Source organism: Rhinoderma darwinii, chromosome 5 (genome assembly GCF_050947455.1).
Source record: "Rhinoderma darwinii isolate aRhiDar2 chromosome 5, aRhiDar2.hap1, whole genome shotgun sequence".
Lineage (NCBI taxonomy): Eukaryota > Metazoa > Chordata > Amphibia > Anura > Rhinodermatidae > Rhinoderma > Rhinoderma darwinii.
The window spans coordinates 76,388,488-76,404,050 of NC_134691.1; the positions used below are offsets into that span (position 1 = coordinate 76,388,488).

General features: G+C 42.4%; 1 protein-coding gene across 2 annotated transcripts in view; it reads right to left on the reverse strand.

The window, feature by feature from the left end:
* ADHFE1 (alcohol dehydrogenase iron containing 1) overlaps positions 1–15,563 on the reverse strand; it is a 56,042-nt gene that overhangs the window by 22,303 nt on the left and 18,176 nt on the right. For both annotated transcript variants that reach the window (XM_075828299.1, XM_075828298.1), the window contains exons 3-7: positions 12,211–12,248; positions 11,171–11,208; positions 7,640–7,693; positions 4,524–4,678; positions 2,205–2,401 (exon numbers count right to left, since the gene is read on the reverse strand). In XM_075828299.1, coding sequence (XP_075684414.1) covers positions 2,205–2,401; positions 4,524–4,678; positions 7,640–7,693; positions 11,171–11,208; positions 12,211–12,248 — 482 coding nt within the window. The remainder of the gene's footprint in view (positions 1–2,204; positions 2,402–4,523; positions 4,679–7,639; positions 7,694–11,170; positions 11,209–12,210; positions 12,249–15,563) is intronic.

Consider the following 15,563-nt stretch of genomic DNA (forward strand, 5'->3'; position numbering starts at 1 on the left):
GGGGTTATATACTGGAGTGGGCTATCTATGGAGCACCATATACAGGGGTGGGCTATATCTACAGGGGGCTATATACTATATAGCCCACCCCTGTATATGGTGCTCTATAGACAGCCCACTCCAGTATATAGCCCCCCTGTAGATATAGTCCCCCTGTATATAGCCCAGCCCTGTAGATATAGTCCCCCTGTATATAGCCCAGCCCTGTAGATATAGTCCCCCTGTATATAGCCCAGCCCTGTAGATATAGTCCCCCTGTATATAGCCCAGCCCTGTAGATATAGTCCCCCTGTATATAGCCCAGCCCTGTAGATATAGTCCCCCTGTATATAGCCCAGCGCTGCAGATATAGTCCTCCTGTATATAGCCCAGCCCTGTAGATATAGTCCCCCTGTAGATAGACACCCCCCCGTAGATAAAGTCCCCCGTGTAGACAAAGTCCCCCCGTGTAGACAAAGTCCCCCCCGTGTAGACAAAGTCCCCCCCGTGTAGACAAAGTCCCCCCCGTGTAGACAAAGTCCCCCCCGTGTAGACAAAGTCCCCCCCGCAGATACAGCCACACACTTCTATTACAATTAAAAATAAAAATTTCAAACTCACCTTATTCCCGCTCCCACGCCGTCCGGCAGCCATGGAGACCTGCTCTCTTCTGCGCAGGTCTCCAGGGGGTTGAACGCAGCGTCTATGAAAGGCGCTGATTGGCTGGGCAGGATGACTTTCCCCGTCAGTCAGTCAGCACCTTTCATTGACGGAAGCGTCACTGGTACAAAAGGTACCAGTCGCTTCATTCGTGGAAAGGCGCTGAATGGCCGGGCACGGAACATGCCCCTGACATACAGTAGTAAACACACAGTAAAACACGTACATACACAGACCTAACTTACCTGCTCCTGCCGCCGCCGCTCCCTCCGGTCCGTCCGCTCCGTCTGCTACCTCCGCTCCAAGTGCACAAGTCCGGAAGCCGCGACCGGAAGTAGTAATCTTACTGTCCGGCCGCGGCTTCCGGTCCACAAGAAAATGGTGCCGGACGTCGCTCGGCCGAAGACCTTCAATTTGGACTGTGTGGGAGCGCCGCATGCACCGTTCTCACACAGACGGCGTACAGCATAGTGGATGGAACGGGCCCCGTTCGCATTCACTATGGGACTCTATATGCCGTATTCCATGTCTGTATGTGTCGTTAATCGACACATACAGAGATGGAAAAAAAAATGGCAGCCCCCATGGACAAGAAAAAGTGAAAAAATAAAAAAAGTAAAACACAAACACACAAATAAATATATTTTTTAATAAAACACTAAAAGCAAATTGATATAAAAATTTATTTTTTCGCGATACTCGTCCTTTAAAGGTAAAGATTGAACAGATTGAACTTTTTTTTTTTCCAGTGGAGTGTCTCCTTATCTTTTAAGGGGATTTTTCATGGATCAGCAATGCACCTTATTTTTGGTATGGACCACAGGATAGGTGATAAGTGTATGTTCACTGGGATCCCCACCGATCACTAGAAAGAAGGTCCAGAACCTCACTTACCTCCTTACTGCTCAACCGCAGTGAAAAGGACATTGATGGAGAGCCAGCCGAACATGCACGTTGCTGTTCCATTCAAAGTCTATGTAAATGACGGAAACAGCCAAGGCTGTTTCAATTATTCCCATAGGCATTGAATGAAGCAGCCGGCGCATGCTCCACTGCTGCTCCCTTCAAGTTCTTCCTTACTGTAGGGGGTGAAGTGAGGAGGATCTGGGGGTTCAGGACCCATTTCTTGGGATCTGTGGGTGTCCCAGCAGTGGGGCTCCCAGCTGTGGGGCCCTCAGCAATTAACCAATTATCATCTATCCTATGCACAGGTGATAGTTGTTGATTTTGGAACAACACATTTAATATACTTATAACTTTATAACTGATAACTTATAACTGATAACTTTTTAAGTTTAACTCCTAGTTATGGGTTACAGTAAATTTCTATTCAAGTTTTTTTTTTTGTTCCCTGGTCACAAATGGCTGATAAGGCTGGCATGCATACATTATCTTTCCAGACTGCTGCTTAAAAAGGTCTACCCTGATAAACATTTATCAGACATTACAAAAAATATAATTGAGGGGTCATATTCTATTCTTAGTTTTAAATGAGAGTAACAAAATGCTCCGTTTCCTCAAACACAAAATGACAACTAGCTGTAGAATTAAATATATATTTTCACCTGCAATGAGGGGCTTAACAGTTGCAGTCACAGGTTTTCCTTTTCCGATAGGAGCATTGACATAGTCCAAAAAGTCAGCGTCAGGACTAGACGCATAGAGGTTCGCAGCTTTACAGGTGTCCATCACAGAGCCACCACCAACAGCCACATAGGCATCAAATGACCCACTTCTCGCAAACTGTATTGCATCCATGAAACTGTACACAAGTAAGAACAGCAATTTTATGATGTTTTTTTTACTTGTTTATTCATTTTAAAGCCTCCTATAGTAATTGCTTATCATAAACAATTTGCAACATAATTTATCATACTTCATAGAATGCTGAAAACCTAAAAATTGAAAGCTAAATATACAAATGACAATCTCAAAAACTTTACTGTGCAACGTTTACTTTCTTTATTTTTATCTCTATATCTTATATTTTTGTTACTTGCCTTTAGATCATCAGGTATTGTTATTTCCATTGCTACAAAAAGTTATGTTACTATTAAAGGGGTTGTCCGACGCAAAAAGCATCAGTCATGATGGAGGAGGGGCTGGCTTAGCTAATGAACTGAGCCAGAGAGCCAGCTCCTTCATATATGTCACTGATACACAGGGACAGGGAGAGAGTTCCACGACTCCTGAGTCTGTGATGACGGTTCACAGCTTACAGGAGAAGCGCCAAACCTCCATGACCGTGTAACAGCAGGTAAAATTGGGCGACACGGGAAGTTTTGAAAATTAGTGTATATTAGTTGCATTATTTCACATTTGTACACCGCAGTACATATTTTTGGGGTGTCTGATAACCCTTTTAAAACCAATTTTCAGCCAAAACTTAGTTATGGTTGGAAATTCAACCTCTTAAAGGGGTTGTCCTGTCCCAAAACATTGATGGCCCATCCTCAGTGTAGGCTATCAATATCTGATCAATGTCTGACTCCCGGCTCACCCGCCGATCAGCTTTTTTTAAAGGGGCAACAGCGCTTGTGGAGGCGGTTCACAGTATTACAGCCTCCCATTGAAGTGAATAGGAGAAGGCTGTAATAATATGAAGCGCCGCTTTAAGGCTGGGTTCACACACCCTATTTACGGACGTAATTCGGGCGTTTTAACCTCGATTTACGTCCGAAAATACGGCTCCAATGCGCCGGCAAACATCTGCCCATTCATTTGAATGGGCTTTACGATGTTCTGTGCCTACGGTTATTTTTTTTACGCGCCGTTGTTAAAAGACGGCGCGGAGAAAAAGACGCCCGCGTCAAAGAAGTGCTTGTCACTTCTTGGGACGTAACTGGAGCAGTTTTCCATTGACTCCATAGAAAAAGAGCTCCAATTACGTCCGTAGTGGACGCTGCGAAAAACGCCTGCACTTGCCATTACGTCTGAAATTCAGGAGCTGTTTTCTCCTGAAAACAGCTCCGTAATTTCAGCCGTAATGGACGCTGCCGTGTGAACATACCGTTAGTGTGTCAGTGATTCACAGTGCGAGCAGTAAAGGAAATGTAGGGTAAGCAGCGCTCATACGAGTGCTGCGGCCCCTTAAAAACAGCCGATCGGTGGGTATTGCCAGCAGTCAGACCCCGACTGATCAGATTTAGATGACCTATCCTGAAGATAGGCCATCAAATATTTAGGATTAGAGAGCCCCTATAAATCAGTCAATAAGGTGTGTGTCAGCTGATTCTACACAGTCTGACACTGTTCAATCACACCTCATTGACAAGGAAAATGGTAACGCCTAGTTGTCAATCTATTTATACACTTCCAGGAGGAATAATAGAGGAACGGCACCATGCAGAGTTCTAAGAAAAGACACTGCAGAATTGTTATTTTATGGGGAACGCAAATAGTTACTAAAAACGACACATCCGGAGAGATGACTCCTCTTTAATGCCGCATGGTTATGAAGGTTGAAGAAAGACAAAACCACAAGTTGAACTTGTTATAAATTGAAAATGTGCTATATTTTGTTATGTGTTCATGGGGCAGATATTAAAAAAAAAAGAATTATTGTTAGTAATATTAATGTTATACATCTGGGTTTAACGTGGCAGGCTCATTAGTGACATATTGCCATTGATGTGCATATTCTAGACATACTGTATTACTACGAACTGCAAGGCATATAAATAATATTATGGTTTAAATGAAGGATATCAGGTCTATACTGCAATTCATGCATTGCCAATGATGGTTACAAAATATGTAAAGTGTAATATTTATACATTTAATATATATGTTACTTTTAACCATTATCTTTAAATTGATTTCTGTTACTTTTACATACACCAAGCAAACCTGAGCATTAGATTGTATTGCACTTTGGTTTTTACCTTGTATCTGTAGGCTCCACTCTGACTTTATCATACAAGCAGAATTTGATGCAATTCTTTGCCAGAGAATTTATCACAGCTTGAACAGGGGGGAGACATGCAAGGTTCTTGTCTGTCATCACACAAACATTTCCTGCACCCATATTCTGCAAATCCTTTGTAAAATATAATACAAATAGTTAATATGTTTGTCCTTACACAAAAATACAACATTTATTTTCCAGTTATATGACAGTCTTTAAATAATTTGCAGCTGAAAACCACTAGAGCAGAAGAATATAATAAAGTATTTCCTTACATTTTTTTCCTTTGTTTTTTTTTATTTTTATATTAGATGTAAATTTACATTCAGCTAGTCAGGTTTTCAAATCTGTATTCACCAGAATTGAATAAAATTCACATTGTTTCAACAACGCTTAAAGAGGCTCTATCACCAATTTATAACTGCCCTATCACCTACCTAATCTAATGGGGGGATTTTTTGATGCAAATTTTTTCTAAATGTCCAACTGGGCGTTTTTTTTCTATTCACCAAGTGGGCGTTGTATAGAAAAGTGTATGACGCTGACCAATCAGCGTCATACATTTCTTTTCAGTCTAGCCCAGCTTGATTCACAGCACAGCGTGATCTCGCAAGATCACGCTTTGACGTCACTTCATCCCGCAGGTCCTTCATTGGAGAGATGGAAGACTGAACAGACATCGCCTTCAGCCGCTGCAGATTCAGATAAACGTCCTGGCACGGCTGGAGGTGATGTCTGTTCAGTCTTCAGGGATGAAGTGACATCACAGCGTGATCTCGCGAGATCACGCTGTGCTGTATATCAAGCTGGGCTGGAATGAAGAGAAGTGTATGACGCTGATTGGTCAGCATCATACACTTTTCTATACAACGCCCACTTGGTGGATAGCAAAAAAAACGCACAGTTGGGATTTAGAAAAAAATCTGCATAAATTGAAAAATTTTCATAACTTGGTCAATAATAATCTTTTTTTTAAAAAAAACAGTAGTTATCTACATCAAAGCTCCTATTAGATTAGGTAGGAGATAGCGAAATTTTAAACTGGTGACAGAGCCTCTTAGCAGCTTTCCCCACACATGCTGTTATGTTTAGGTTTCCTTTGATTTGGTGCAATATCTTATGAAGGTCATAGACCAGGAATCAGCAACCCTCGGCACTCCAGCTGTTGTGAAACTACAGTTACCATCATGCCCTGACAGCCTTTAGAACATTATAAGTGGCCTATATTATGATGTGATCGGCGCTGTAATGTAGATTACAGCAGTGTTTTTTTATTTAGAAAAACGATCATTTTTGACGGAGTTATGACCTATATTAGCTTTATGCTGAGAAACTCATTAGCATAAAGCTAATATAGGTCATAACTCCGTCAAAAATGATCGTTTTTCTAAATAAAAAACGCTGTTATCTACATTACAGCGTCGATCACATCATGTACAATATAGGCCACTTATAATGTGGTGACAGAGCCTCTTCAAACTGGAATAATAATGCCTGTGGCTCTCAGGGCATGCTGGGAGTTGTAGTTTTACAACAGCTGGAGTGCTAAAGGTTCCTGACCACTGCAAAGATTTTAGATAGCTGCTGGCCTAGTAATTATTCGGCCACTAACTATCAGTCTTGACTTTATTAACATGTAATTGTGGCTGAACCGGCATGTTATTTGAGAGACAACCAGCTGCCAGACACTTCTGGCTTCACTTATCAAAGGAGAAAAAAATAGGATCAAACCTGTTCATGTTCATCTCCCTGTCCCAATAAACATGAGGGGAAGGAGGGCTGTCTGCATCCATCTACTAAAGACTAATGATGTTTTCAGAATGCTTGAATACTATGTTATAACACTGGCATTCACACATACATCAGAATCAGTTTATATATTGAATCAAACAGTAAAGTAGATAGACAGTGGGATCTGCCAACAACCTTATGTATGGGGACAGCCGGCTGACCCTTGACTGTGGCAGGTTCTTTTATGGGAGAAAGATGGAATATAAACTGCAAATACGACCATGTAAACAAGCTCTATTTGTGTGTGCATGACCACTCCTTGCTAGCGATGGACTGGCAAGGAATTGACTCTGAGGGCCCACGCCCACCTATATTAAAACATTACTAATTTGGTTACACACAAATTATATTTCCATATACTGCACATATAAATAATGCTGACAAATACTGTATATATATATATATATATATATCAACATGTACTGTATACAAAAATAATACCACAACATGCAACACATATAAATAATACCTTTATATACTGTACATATAAACAATACCACCATATACTGTGTACATAAATACTACCATATATCGTACATATTAATAATAACTCCGTATACTGCACACATAAATAAAACCATTGTTTACTGCCACCATAGAGTGTACACATAAATAATGCCACTATATACACTGTACACAAATATTACCTCTATATATTGTACACACAAATACCACCTTATATTGTATTGCCCTGTCCTTGGCTTTATGTAACATGTGGCCTTCTGACTGAGTCAAGGACAGTTTTTAAGGTACCACCACTAAAATACAGCACATACTGATATACACTTATAGAAAAACTACCCCATAGCATTATCCCTCCTCCACCAAACTTTACAGTAAGCACAATGTAAACGTAACGTTCTCCTGGCATTCGCCAAAACCAGAATCGTCCATCAGACTGCCAGATAGATGTGATTCATCACTCCACAGAACACGTTTCCACTGCTCTAGAGTCCAGTGGCGGCAGCTTTACACCACTACATCCGACGGTTGGCATGGTGCTTGGTGATATAAGGCTGGCATGCAGCTGCTGCACCATGGAAACCCATGCAATGAAGCGACCGGGACACAGTTTTTGTGCTTATGTTAATGCCAGAGGAGGTTTATAATTCTGCAGTTATTGAGTCAGCAGAGCATTGACGACTTTTATGCACTATGCGCCTCAGCACTCGGCGACCGCGCTCTGTAACTTTACGCGGTCTACCACTTTATGACTGACTTCTGCCATTTTATGGAATGTGATAAATTGATGCATTGAATTCGGTATTTACCATTTTTATGTTTTATTGTTTTTTTCCTTACCATGCCCACTTCTTTTGTAACACCTTCTCCATATCTGATATTAGAAACCGCCATCTGAGAGAAGGAATAAAACATGTAAATTTAATTGTGCCTAAGTGACAGGGTCAGTGTCAAATCTGAACAAACAGACATTGTAATCTACAATCTGGCCATCTGACTTCTCGGATTTCTCCATTTGAAAAACAGACAGTGACCACACACGTCAACAGTATTCATTTTCAGACCACGTGTAACTATGAGTGAGTTGGTCCCATATATAACGGAAACCCCCTCTTGGTGTATGTTCACACTCCCTACATACAGAGAGGTGTTTTCTTGCTTACTCATTTAATTACTTTTTCAACAGGAGAGAAGGTAAATGCCATTGGCAGACTATTTAGTATTTACACCCTTGCTTGGGCATCAATCTGTTCCTGACCCAATCTTTTTCAAATTTACAGAGAATATCGTCATTGACCCTTGTGTCAGACACACAACCGTGCACACAGAATAGGGCAAACTTTCATTGCAACTGACCTACCATTACATTATGGAAAAAGGTGCCAAACCCACACAAACATGGGGTGAACATTTAAAGAGGACCAGTCACCAGCTCCTATAAAGTGAGATATTAGAGATTGCTACTGTGTCTGTGAATCCAGCGGTGGTGGCTGCTTACTTCTGTGTCCCCCGTTGATGAGATATTGCCCCCTCTTTATTCACCTGAGTTTAATAACTCACTTTATAGGAGCTAGTGACAGGTCCTCTTTAAGAACTGAAAGACAATAACGCTGTGTATTGCGGCATCTAGTGTCTGAACTCAACTCAAAAACTCGTATTACAGACAGAAAGTAACCTAGGTTTTCTACAGAACAACCCCGCCATTATCCAATAAACCCAGAGGACTTTCCTTAGTACACACTATGAAAAATATTTTCTCACTGATTATATCCCTATAGGTTTAGAAAGTTACTTCCAATAGCCATGTGAACGTATGTGTTTAATTCATAAATTGTATCTGCATATTTAAATTGATGATGCAGATGTAACAATATTTACTTCTAGTGCTCTCGCACTTACATTGACACTATCAATTATAGTAAATTGGTAGACTAATGTGATATGTGCTCCATAAATTACACTTGTTTTCCTAGTCTATATTTGATTTTTATATATAGATGATTTTATATTTTTATATTATTTTTAAAATGTTTATTGTTATTTTTACTCCAGACTAGAGTTTTTATCTATATAGGCAATTATACAAGCGGGGATAGTTGCCCCACTCCTATGCTCGGATTATGTTGCTAGTGCAATCAGGGATATTTATCCCTGTTTATTACCATTCAACTTTACACTGAACTGCTTGTGCAGCTCTGCAGTCCTGGATCGCTGCACCACATAAAGGTCAGCAGGATCAGTGCTGCTAGAGCACGATTACTAATGTAGCTACCAAATGATAGCCCTAATTGGAGCCCATATATCTATTCAGCCACCAAATATAAGCCCTACGCGTTTCTTTACTTTATTAATATCTGCCGTAATTCTTCAGGGGCCTGCAGATTTTAATCTTTCTGATAGTTTAGCGCACAATGTATTAGAGGCATCGATTCATGCCTAACGTGGGTCCAGATTGCTAGCCGCAGTTGGCGGCAGAACACCCCATCTTAAAAAGCGAAGTGTCCACCTCTCTAAACATATCCCAGCCAATGATAAGGCTGAGCGTATTAAGAATGTCTCTCCCCCTTGAGAGAGGGGCTCGTCAATTATATCCAATCATCGGCCGCCTAGACCGGCTTCCCCAGAGTGACGTGTGAGGAGATGATTGGATTGACGAGTTGCACTGAGACCAGTGCAATGTTCCCACCTCCTCCCTCCATGTAAGGGCTGGGGGCGGGGCCAGCTCGGGACATGCAACACCGTCCTAAGTACAATAAACTGTGCCTATATTCTCAGAATTTGTGAACATGTAAAGGGGGATGCAATTATTTGTTAGTGTGAACAGGCTCCTTCATTAAAAAGGACAGCCGATGTATGTGTATTTACTGGCTATATTTATTCTTTTTGGCATACTTAATTAAATACCTACTCGAGTATAGTAGAAAGTTTGCAGTTGTGTTCTAAACCCCCTAAGGAGGTTACATAGGTGGGAAAAATAAACATTAAATCCCCTGCCTATTAAACTTTAAAAAGTACGTGGGCTTTCACATATATGACCCCAACCAATCAAATGGAAGTCTTGGAGATAGAGTAGTACATATGATGTATATATATGAGGTCCATGGTTACCACCTGTCCCATGTATAAGGTCCATGGTTACCATCAGTCCCATTATGAAAATGTATAGGACTAAACTAATCCATAAAATTGTTTGACAAAAGACATAGATCACTGTTTCTTAATGTATTTATATAAAGCTAGTGAATGACATATAGTCATTAATTCCCTCAGGACTCGATGTATGGAGTCTATAGATCCATCTACATTCCTTCTGGAGTAAAAGTTTATCTAAATTTCCTCCACGACTGGATGTTCTTATGACCTCTATGATTTGAAATGTAATAGCTTCCTCTCTGTTATTGTGTGCCTCTCGCATGTGCCTTGCCAGACATGTGTCTTCTTTTCGCTGGATATTTCCAATGTGGTCCAGGACTCTTCTCCTGAATTCCCAGATTGTTTTCCCCACATAGTTTGTAAGCAAGTACATGTTGCCATATATACAACCCCTGTGGACTTACAGTTTCCAAATTCCCTATTTACGAAAACTTGTCCTGTAGTCACACTCTGAATAGTTTTACTTTTAACAATATGTTTACATGCCCTACATGATCCACATTTAAAAGTTCCCACTGGGGTGTCCGGCAGCCAGCCTATAAGTGATGAACACTCGGTAAAGTGACTGTGGACCAGTCGGTCTTTGAGGTTCCTACCTCTTCTAAATGTGACAAGTGGGTAGGATGCAACCGCCTTGTTAAGATCGTTATCCGCGGTTAGGATACCCCAAAACTTTCGAAAGATGGTCCTAATTTCTTTATACCTGTTATCATAGGTACCCACTACCCTAATCCGGTTTTGGTTCTCCTCCTTTGTTGTTATTTTAGGGACCAATAGATTTGTTCTATTATTGGACAAAGCATTGCGATACGCTTGTCTGAGGGTTTTGTCTGGGTATCCCCTAGTCTGGAATCTCTGTCGCAGATGTCTTGATTTGCTCATGAAAGCTCCCAGATCCGAACTATTTCTCCTCAACCTGAGGTATTGTCCCTTGGGGATACCTCTCCTCAGACTGATCGGGTGGTGGCTATCCCATGCCAGGAGGCCATTGGTTGCGGTAGTCTTACGGAAGAGCGCAGTAGTTATATTACCGCTCTCCGTTTTGTTGATGGTAATATCTAAGAAATTAATTGATGTTGCATGTATCTCAGAAGTGAAAAACAATCCCAGTCCATTTATATTCAAAGTACTCGTATTACAGACAGAAAGTAACCTAGGTTTTCTCCAGAACAACCCCGCCATTATCCAATAAACTCAGAGGACATAAAGCACACTTACCTCAAATGCATAGTCTGTTGTTAGCTCAGAAGATGGAGCTAAAAGTAAAATTATTTTAAATGCATCATTGTATTTAAATGTTCAACACATATAATATATTCTCTGAAGAATCCACCTATTATTTTTTTTTCTTTATTACACAAATTTTATCAATTACAGCAAAAAATACCAAAAGCAATAATTACAAGATCATACACAAATACATATAACTATAGCCTAACTATAACAACCCCCCCCCATTGCACAGAGACAAGAAGAGGAAAAACCCCCCCAAAAAACGTAAAGTTTGGATTCATATAATTTAAACAGCACTTTCTTATGTTGAGTGAGAGAGTCCATGAAGGGTTTCCTGCTTAAAAAAAAAAAAAGCACGGTTCCCCCTCTTAGGCCTTATTCACACGAGCATATTTCACTTTCGTGTTACGCGCGTGAAAATAACGCACGTCACACGGACCTATGCAAGTCAATGGAGCCATTAAGACATTCAGTGTTTTTCACGCAGCGTGTGTCCGCTGCGTGAAACTTACTGCATGTCCTATACTTGTGCGTTTTTTGCGCATCACGCACCCATTGAAGTCAATGGATGCGTGAAAATCACGGACAGCACATGGACGCACATCTGTGCGTGATTCATTTAAACAGAAATGTGGAAAAGAAATGACACGTCATTGATTGGTAGAGAAAACAAACATGGCGAGGGGGAAGGAGATGTCGGGAAAGAGGTTGCGTTGGGGGGGGGGCGCCAAACTGAATCTTTGCCCCGAGTGCTGGAGAACCTAGCTACGCCTCTGCATAAAGTGGTAGTGAAAGACAGAATTAAATAGTCCCTTTACAAAATTGTGTGCTTTCCTTCAGAAACAACACCGCACTTGTATATAGGCTGTGTTTGGTATTGCAGCTTTGCCCCATTCTTTTTTTTTTTTACCTCATACAACTCCTTTAATGACCCTTACCAAATAGCTGCCAAACATATATGTTTATGCTTGTTTTACCAGTAGCATTATGAGTTTCAGGGTTATCTTTTGGTTTTCAGTTCCTACCTTGGGAATAAGTGTGAGAATGGGCTGGACATTTGCACCTAAAATATATAAAAAAAGAGAGGATAAATAGTCAGCATACAGTACATTAGGCTCTATTCACACTGGAGAGTATATTCTTTTCCACCATAAACATTTCAATGGTATTTTTTGTGATACAGTCAGTTGGCATCAGTTAAGGTGGCCATACACATTAGACCAAAGTTAATTAAAGTGGACAAATGCGACCAGAATTAATGATCGTTGGTTAGAAAATTAAGCGAAGGATTGTCACAACCATCCCGCCGGCCAACAGTAATGTTGGAAACGTTCTTCCGAATATCGAAAGGAGTTGAATGTGTATGGATCATTCATGTGGCCACAAACCAAGGCCGTCGTCAGCACCCGGCGAACCTGGGCAAATGCCTGGGCCCACTACCCTTCAGGGTGCCCACTCGGCCGCCGGGTGCTGACACTGTCGTCATGGCTCCTCCAGAAGTGGAATCCCCGGCTAGAGCGCTGCAGACACTCTTGCCGGGGATTCTGCTGCTAGATGGAGCCCCTGTCTAGGAGGCGACGTAACTACCACTGTAGCAGCCGCTACGGGGTCCGCGGCATGGGAGGGACCGTGCTGCCAGCCGTCACGGCCCCCTCATTCCCAGTGGCCCTGCTAGCAGCCGCATTGGCTGCTACAGCGGTAGCGACGCCACATTCAATAGAATCTGCGTCCTTAAGATGCAGATACTCTTGAACGTTATAGCAGACCAGGGAGGTATCTCCCTGCTCTGCCATTTACTAGGCTACAGACTCCCAGGCAGAGTGCTAGTAGCACTCTGCCAGGGACTCCGTCTCTGGGAAACTCCCTGACCTCACTGTCCGTATATGGACAGTGATTTCAGGAGCAGAGCAGTGTCCCAGGCAGAGTGCTAGTAGCACTCTGCCTGGGAGTCTGTAGCCTAGTAAATGACAGAGCAGGGAGATACCTTCCTGCTCTGCTATAGCGTTCAATAGTATCTGCGTCCTAACACTACGTGGGAGGGGGCTGTGTGGCACTACCTGGGAGGGGGGCTTGGTGGCACTTTAATTCCACCGTGAGTTCCCTCGCAAAGGAGCCCACTAATTCTGTGTCCCCAAGGGCCCACATAAACCTGGAGCCGGCCCTGACACACAAACGATTGTTCTGCAAGTGACAACCCTCAAAGATGAAGAGTAAGAGGGTGCTGTGTAAGGGGTTCTGTGTGGCACTACCTGAGAGGGGGGGCTGTGTTGCACTACCTGGGAGGGGGCTTGTGTGGCACTAACTGGAGGGGGCTGTGTGGCAATAACTGGGAGGGGGGCTGTGTGGCACTACCTGGGAGGGGGGGCTGTGTGGCATTACCTGGGAGGGGGGGCTGTGTGGAATTACCTCGGATGGGGGCTGAGTGGCACTACTTTGGAGGGGGGGCTGAGTGGCACTACCTTGGAGGGGGGCTGAGTGGCACTACCTGGGAGGGGGGCACTTTAATACCACTGAGTTCCCCCTGCAAAGGGGCCCACTAAATCTGAGTCCCCAAGGCCCACATAAACGTGGAGCCGGCCCTGACACACAAACGATTGTTCTGCAAATGACAACCCACAAAGATGAAGAGTAAGAGGGTCTGTCATTCGTCTGTCATACATCGGCCGGTAATTTTCTTGTCACATCAGACATGTATGGGCACATTTCATGACTGTAATGGTCACCATCATCTAGAATGTGTATAGGGGCGTCGTCTTAACAAATATTAATAGGACGAACGACCGTCCGAACATTGGCCTACTGCTGTTTAATGTGTATGACCAGCCTCAGTTTTTGCTCCATCAGAAATGTGCTGTTTTTTAAGGTCAGAAGAATGTAGTTTGTTTGAAACTTGACGCATCCTATTAAAGTCAAAGGGATCCATTATATTTCAACTTTGAACCATTAAAAAAAACAGATCTAAGAGAAAGGAAGCCTTGGCACCAGTGTGAACACAGTCTAAGTGCTCATGCTGGAGAAGAAAGCAAAAAACGCACGGCACCACAGGGAGAAAAAAATTGGTGGACCATAAGTGCTCATGCAGCATTTCAACACTGCTGTACACAGACATTGTGCTTTGCCATACAGGCTCCATCAGACTCATTGTGTACTGAGATGTTCTCCCCTAGCAGGGGACAATCCCTCCGTACATTAGAAATTTGATGGAGCATGCCACCATTTTTTTTTCTATCGGAAGCTTACGGAATCTGAAATAGTCGATGGCTCATACACCTCTATAGCAGTCCTATATAGCCAAATGCATAAGCCCTACTGAGTGGTCCTTTTAAAAAAAATTGGGGGGAAATATAGCACATGATAAATGCAATGGGAAAGGTTTATTAAAGAGTTTTCCCATAATAAATATTTATCACCTACTTCACTGATGTAACAGGATAGATGATAAATGTTAGATCGCTGGGGGCCCAACCACTGTGAAGCCCCCCAGCAATTAAACATTTATCAAACAACAAGAAAAAGTACCCGGGGCTGTCTGTGTGTTCATTGGATTTGTTCCAAGGGTGCCCAGGAGTCTAATCCATGCCCTCGTATTTTCTTGGTTGACGGAGAAATCGCTAGTCGTCCTATATACCCCGCCAGTTACACACTGTTTATTTCAATTTTGTCTTCCAAAATTCCTAACAGCTAAACTGGAGGGAAATGGAGTCATAAGACTGTGGCAGAGCCTGTTGATTAACAACATTGGCAGTTTTATTACCAGTTGGCCATTGACTATGGTTGGATCATAATTGAAAACAGCATCATGCATGAAAGCCCACTGATTAGCACGCTGAACATCATGATGTGCTCTATCAGCTTGCTTTCTGGCCTGGGTTCGGGCAGGAGTCTCTGAGCTTCTTAAAGCCACCGGTCTGATCTGTTGGTGAGAAAGACCGAGTTTGCTGAGGAGTTTCAGCAGCTCGAGCAGCAGTACGACGCATTTGATCAGCTTGCAGTTGGTCAAGAGGAGTCTGTGCAGCTAGTAATGCAGCTTTCCTCCTAGCTATCAGTAATATGATTGGTTGCTATGGGTAACCGCTCCCCTGTACCTTCCCATCTAGGATTATCTTGTAAAGTGCACTACCTGCTACTGCCAGATAAAAACATCTTTACTATAAAAGCGAATGTCTGTATTTGTTTTTATAGTATTGGATCGTGATCATGTGATAATGGCTGAAAACAGAGAACAGCTGCAAGGTCAGGACCTTTAAGAAAACCTTCCTGAACACCCAATGTACGTATGTGCCAAATTTGGGGTCAAATAGTTAAGGAGTTTGGATGCCTATAGGGAACAGACAAACAGACATTCACTTTTATAATATAGAATAGCAGAGTTCCCCGG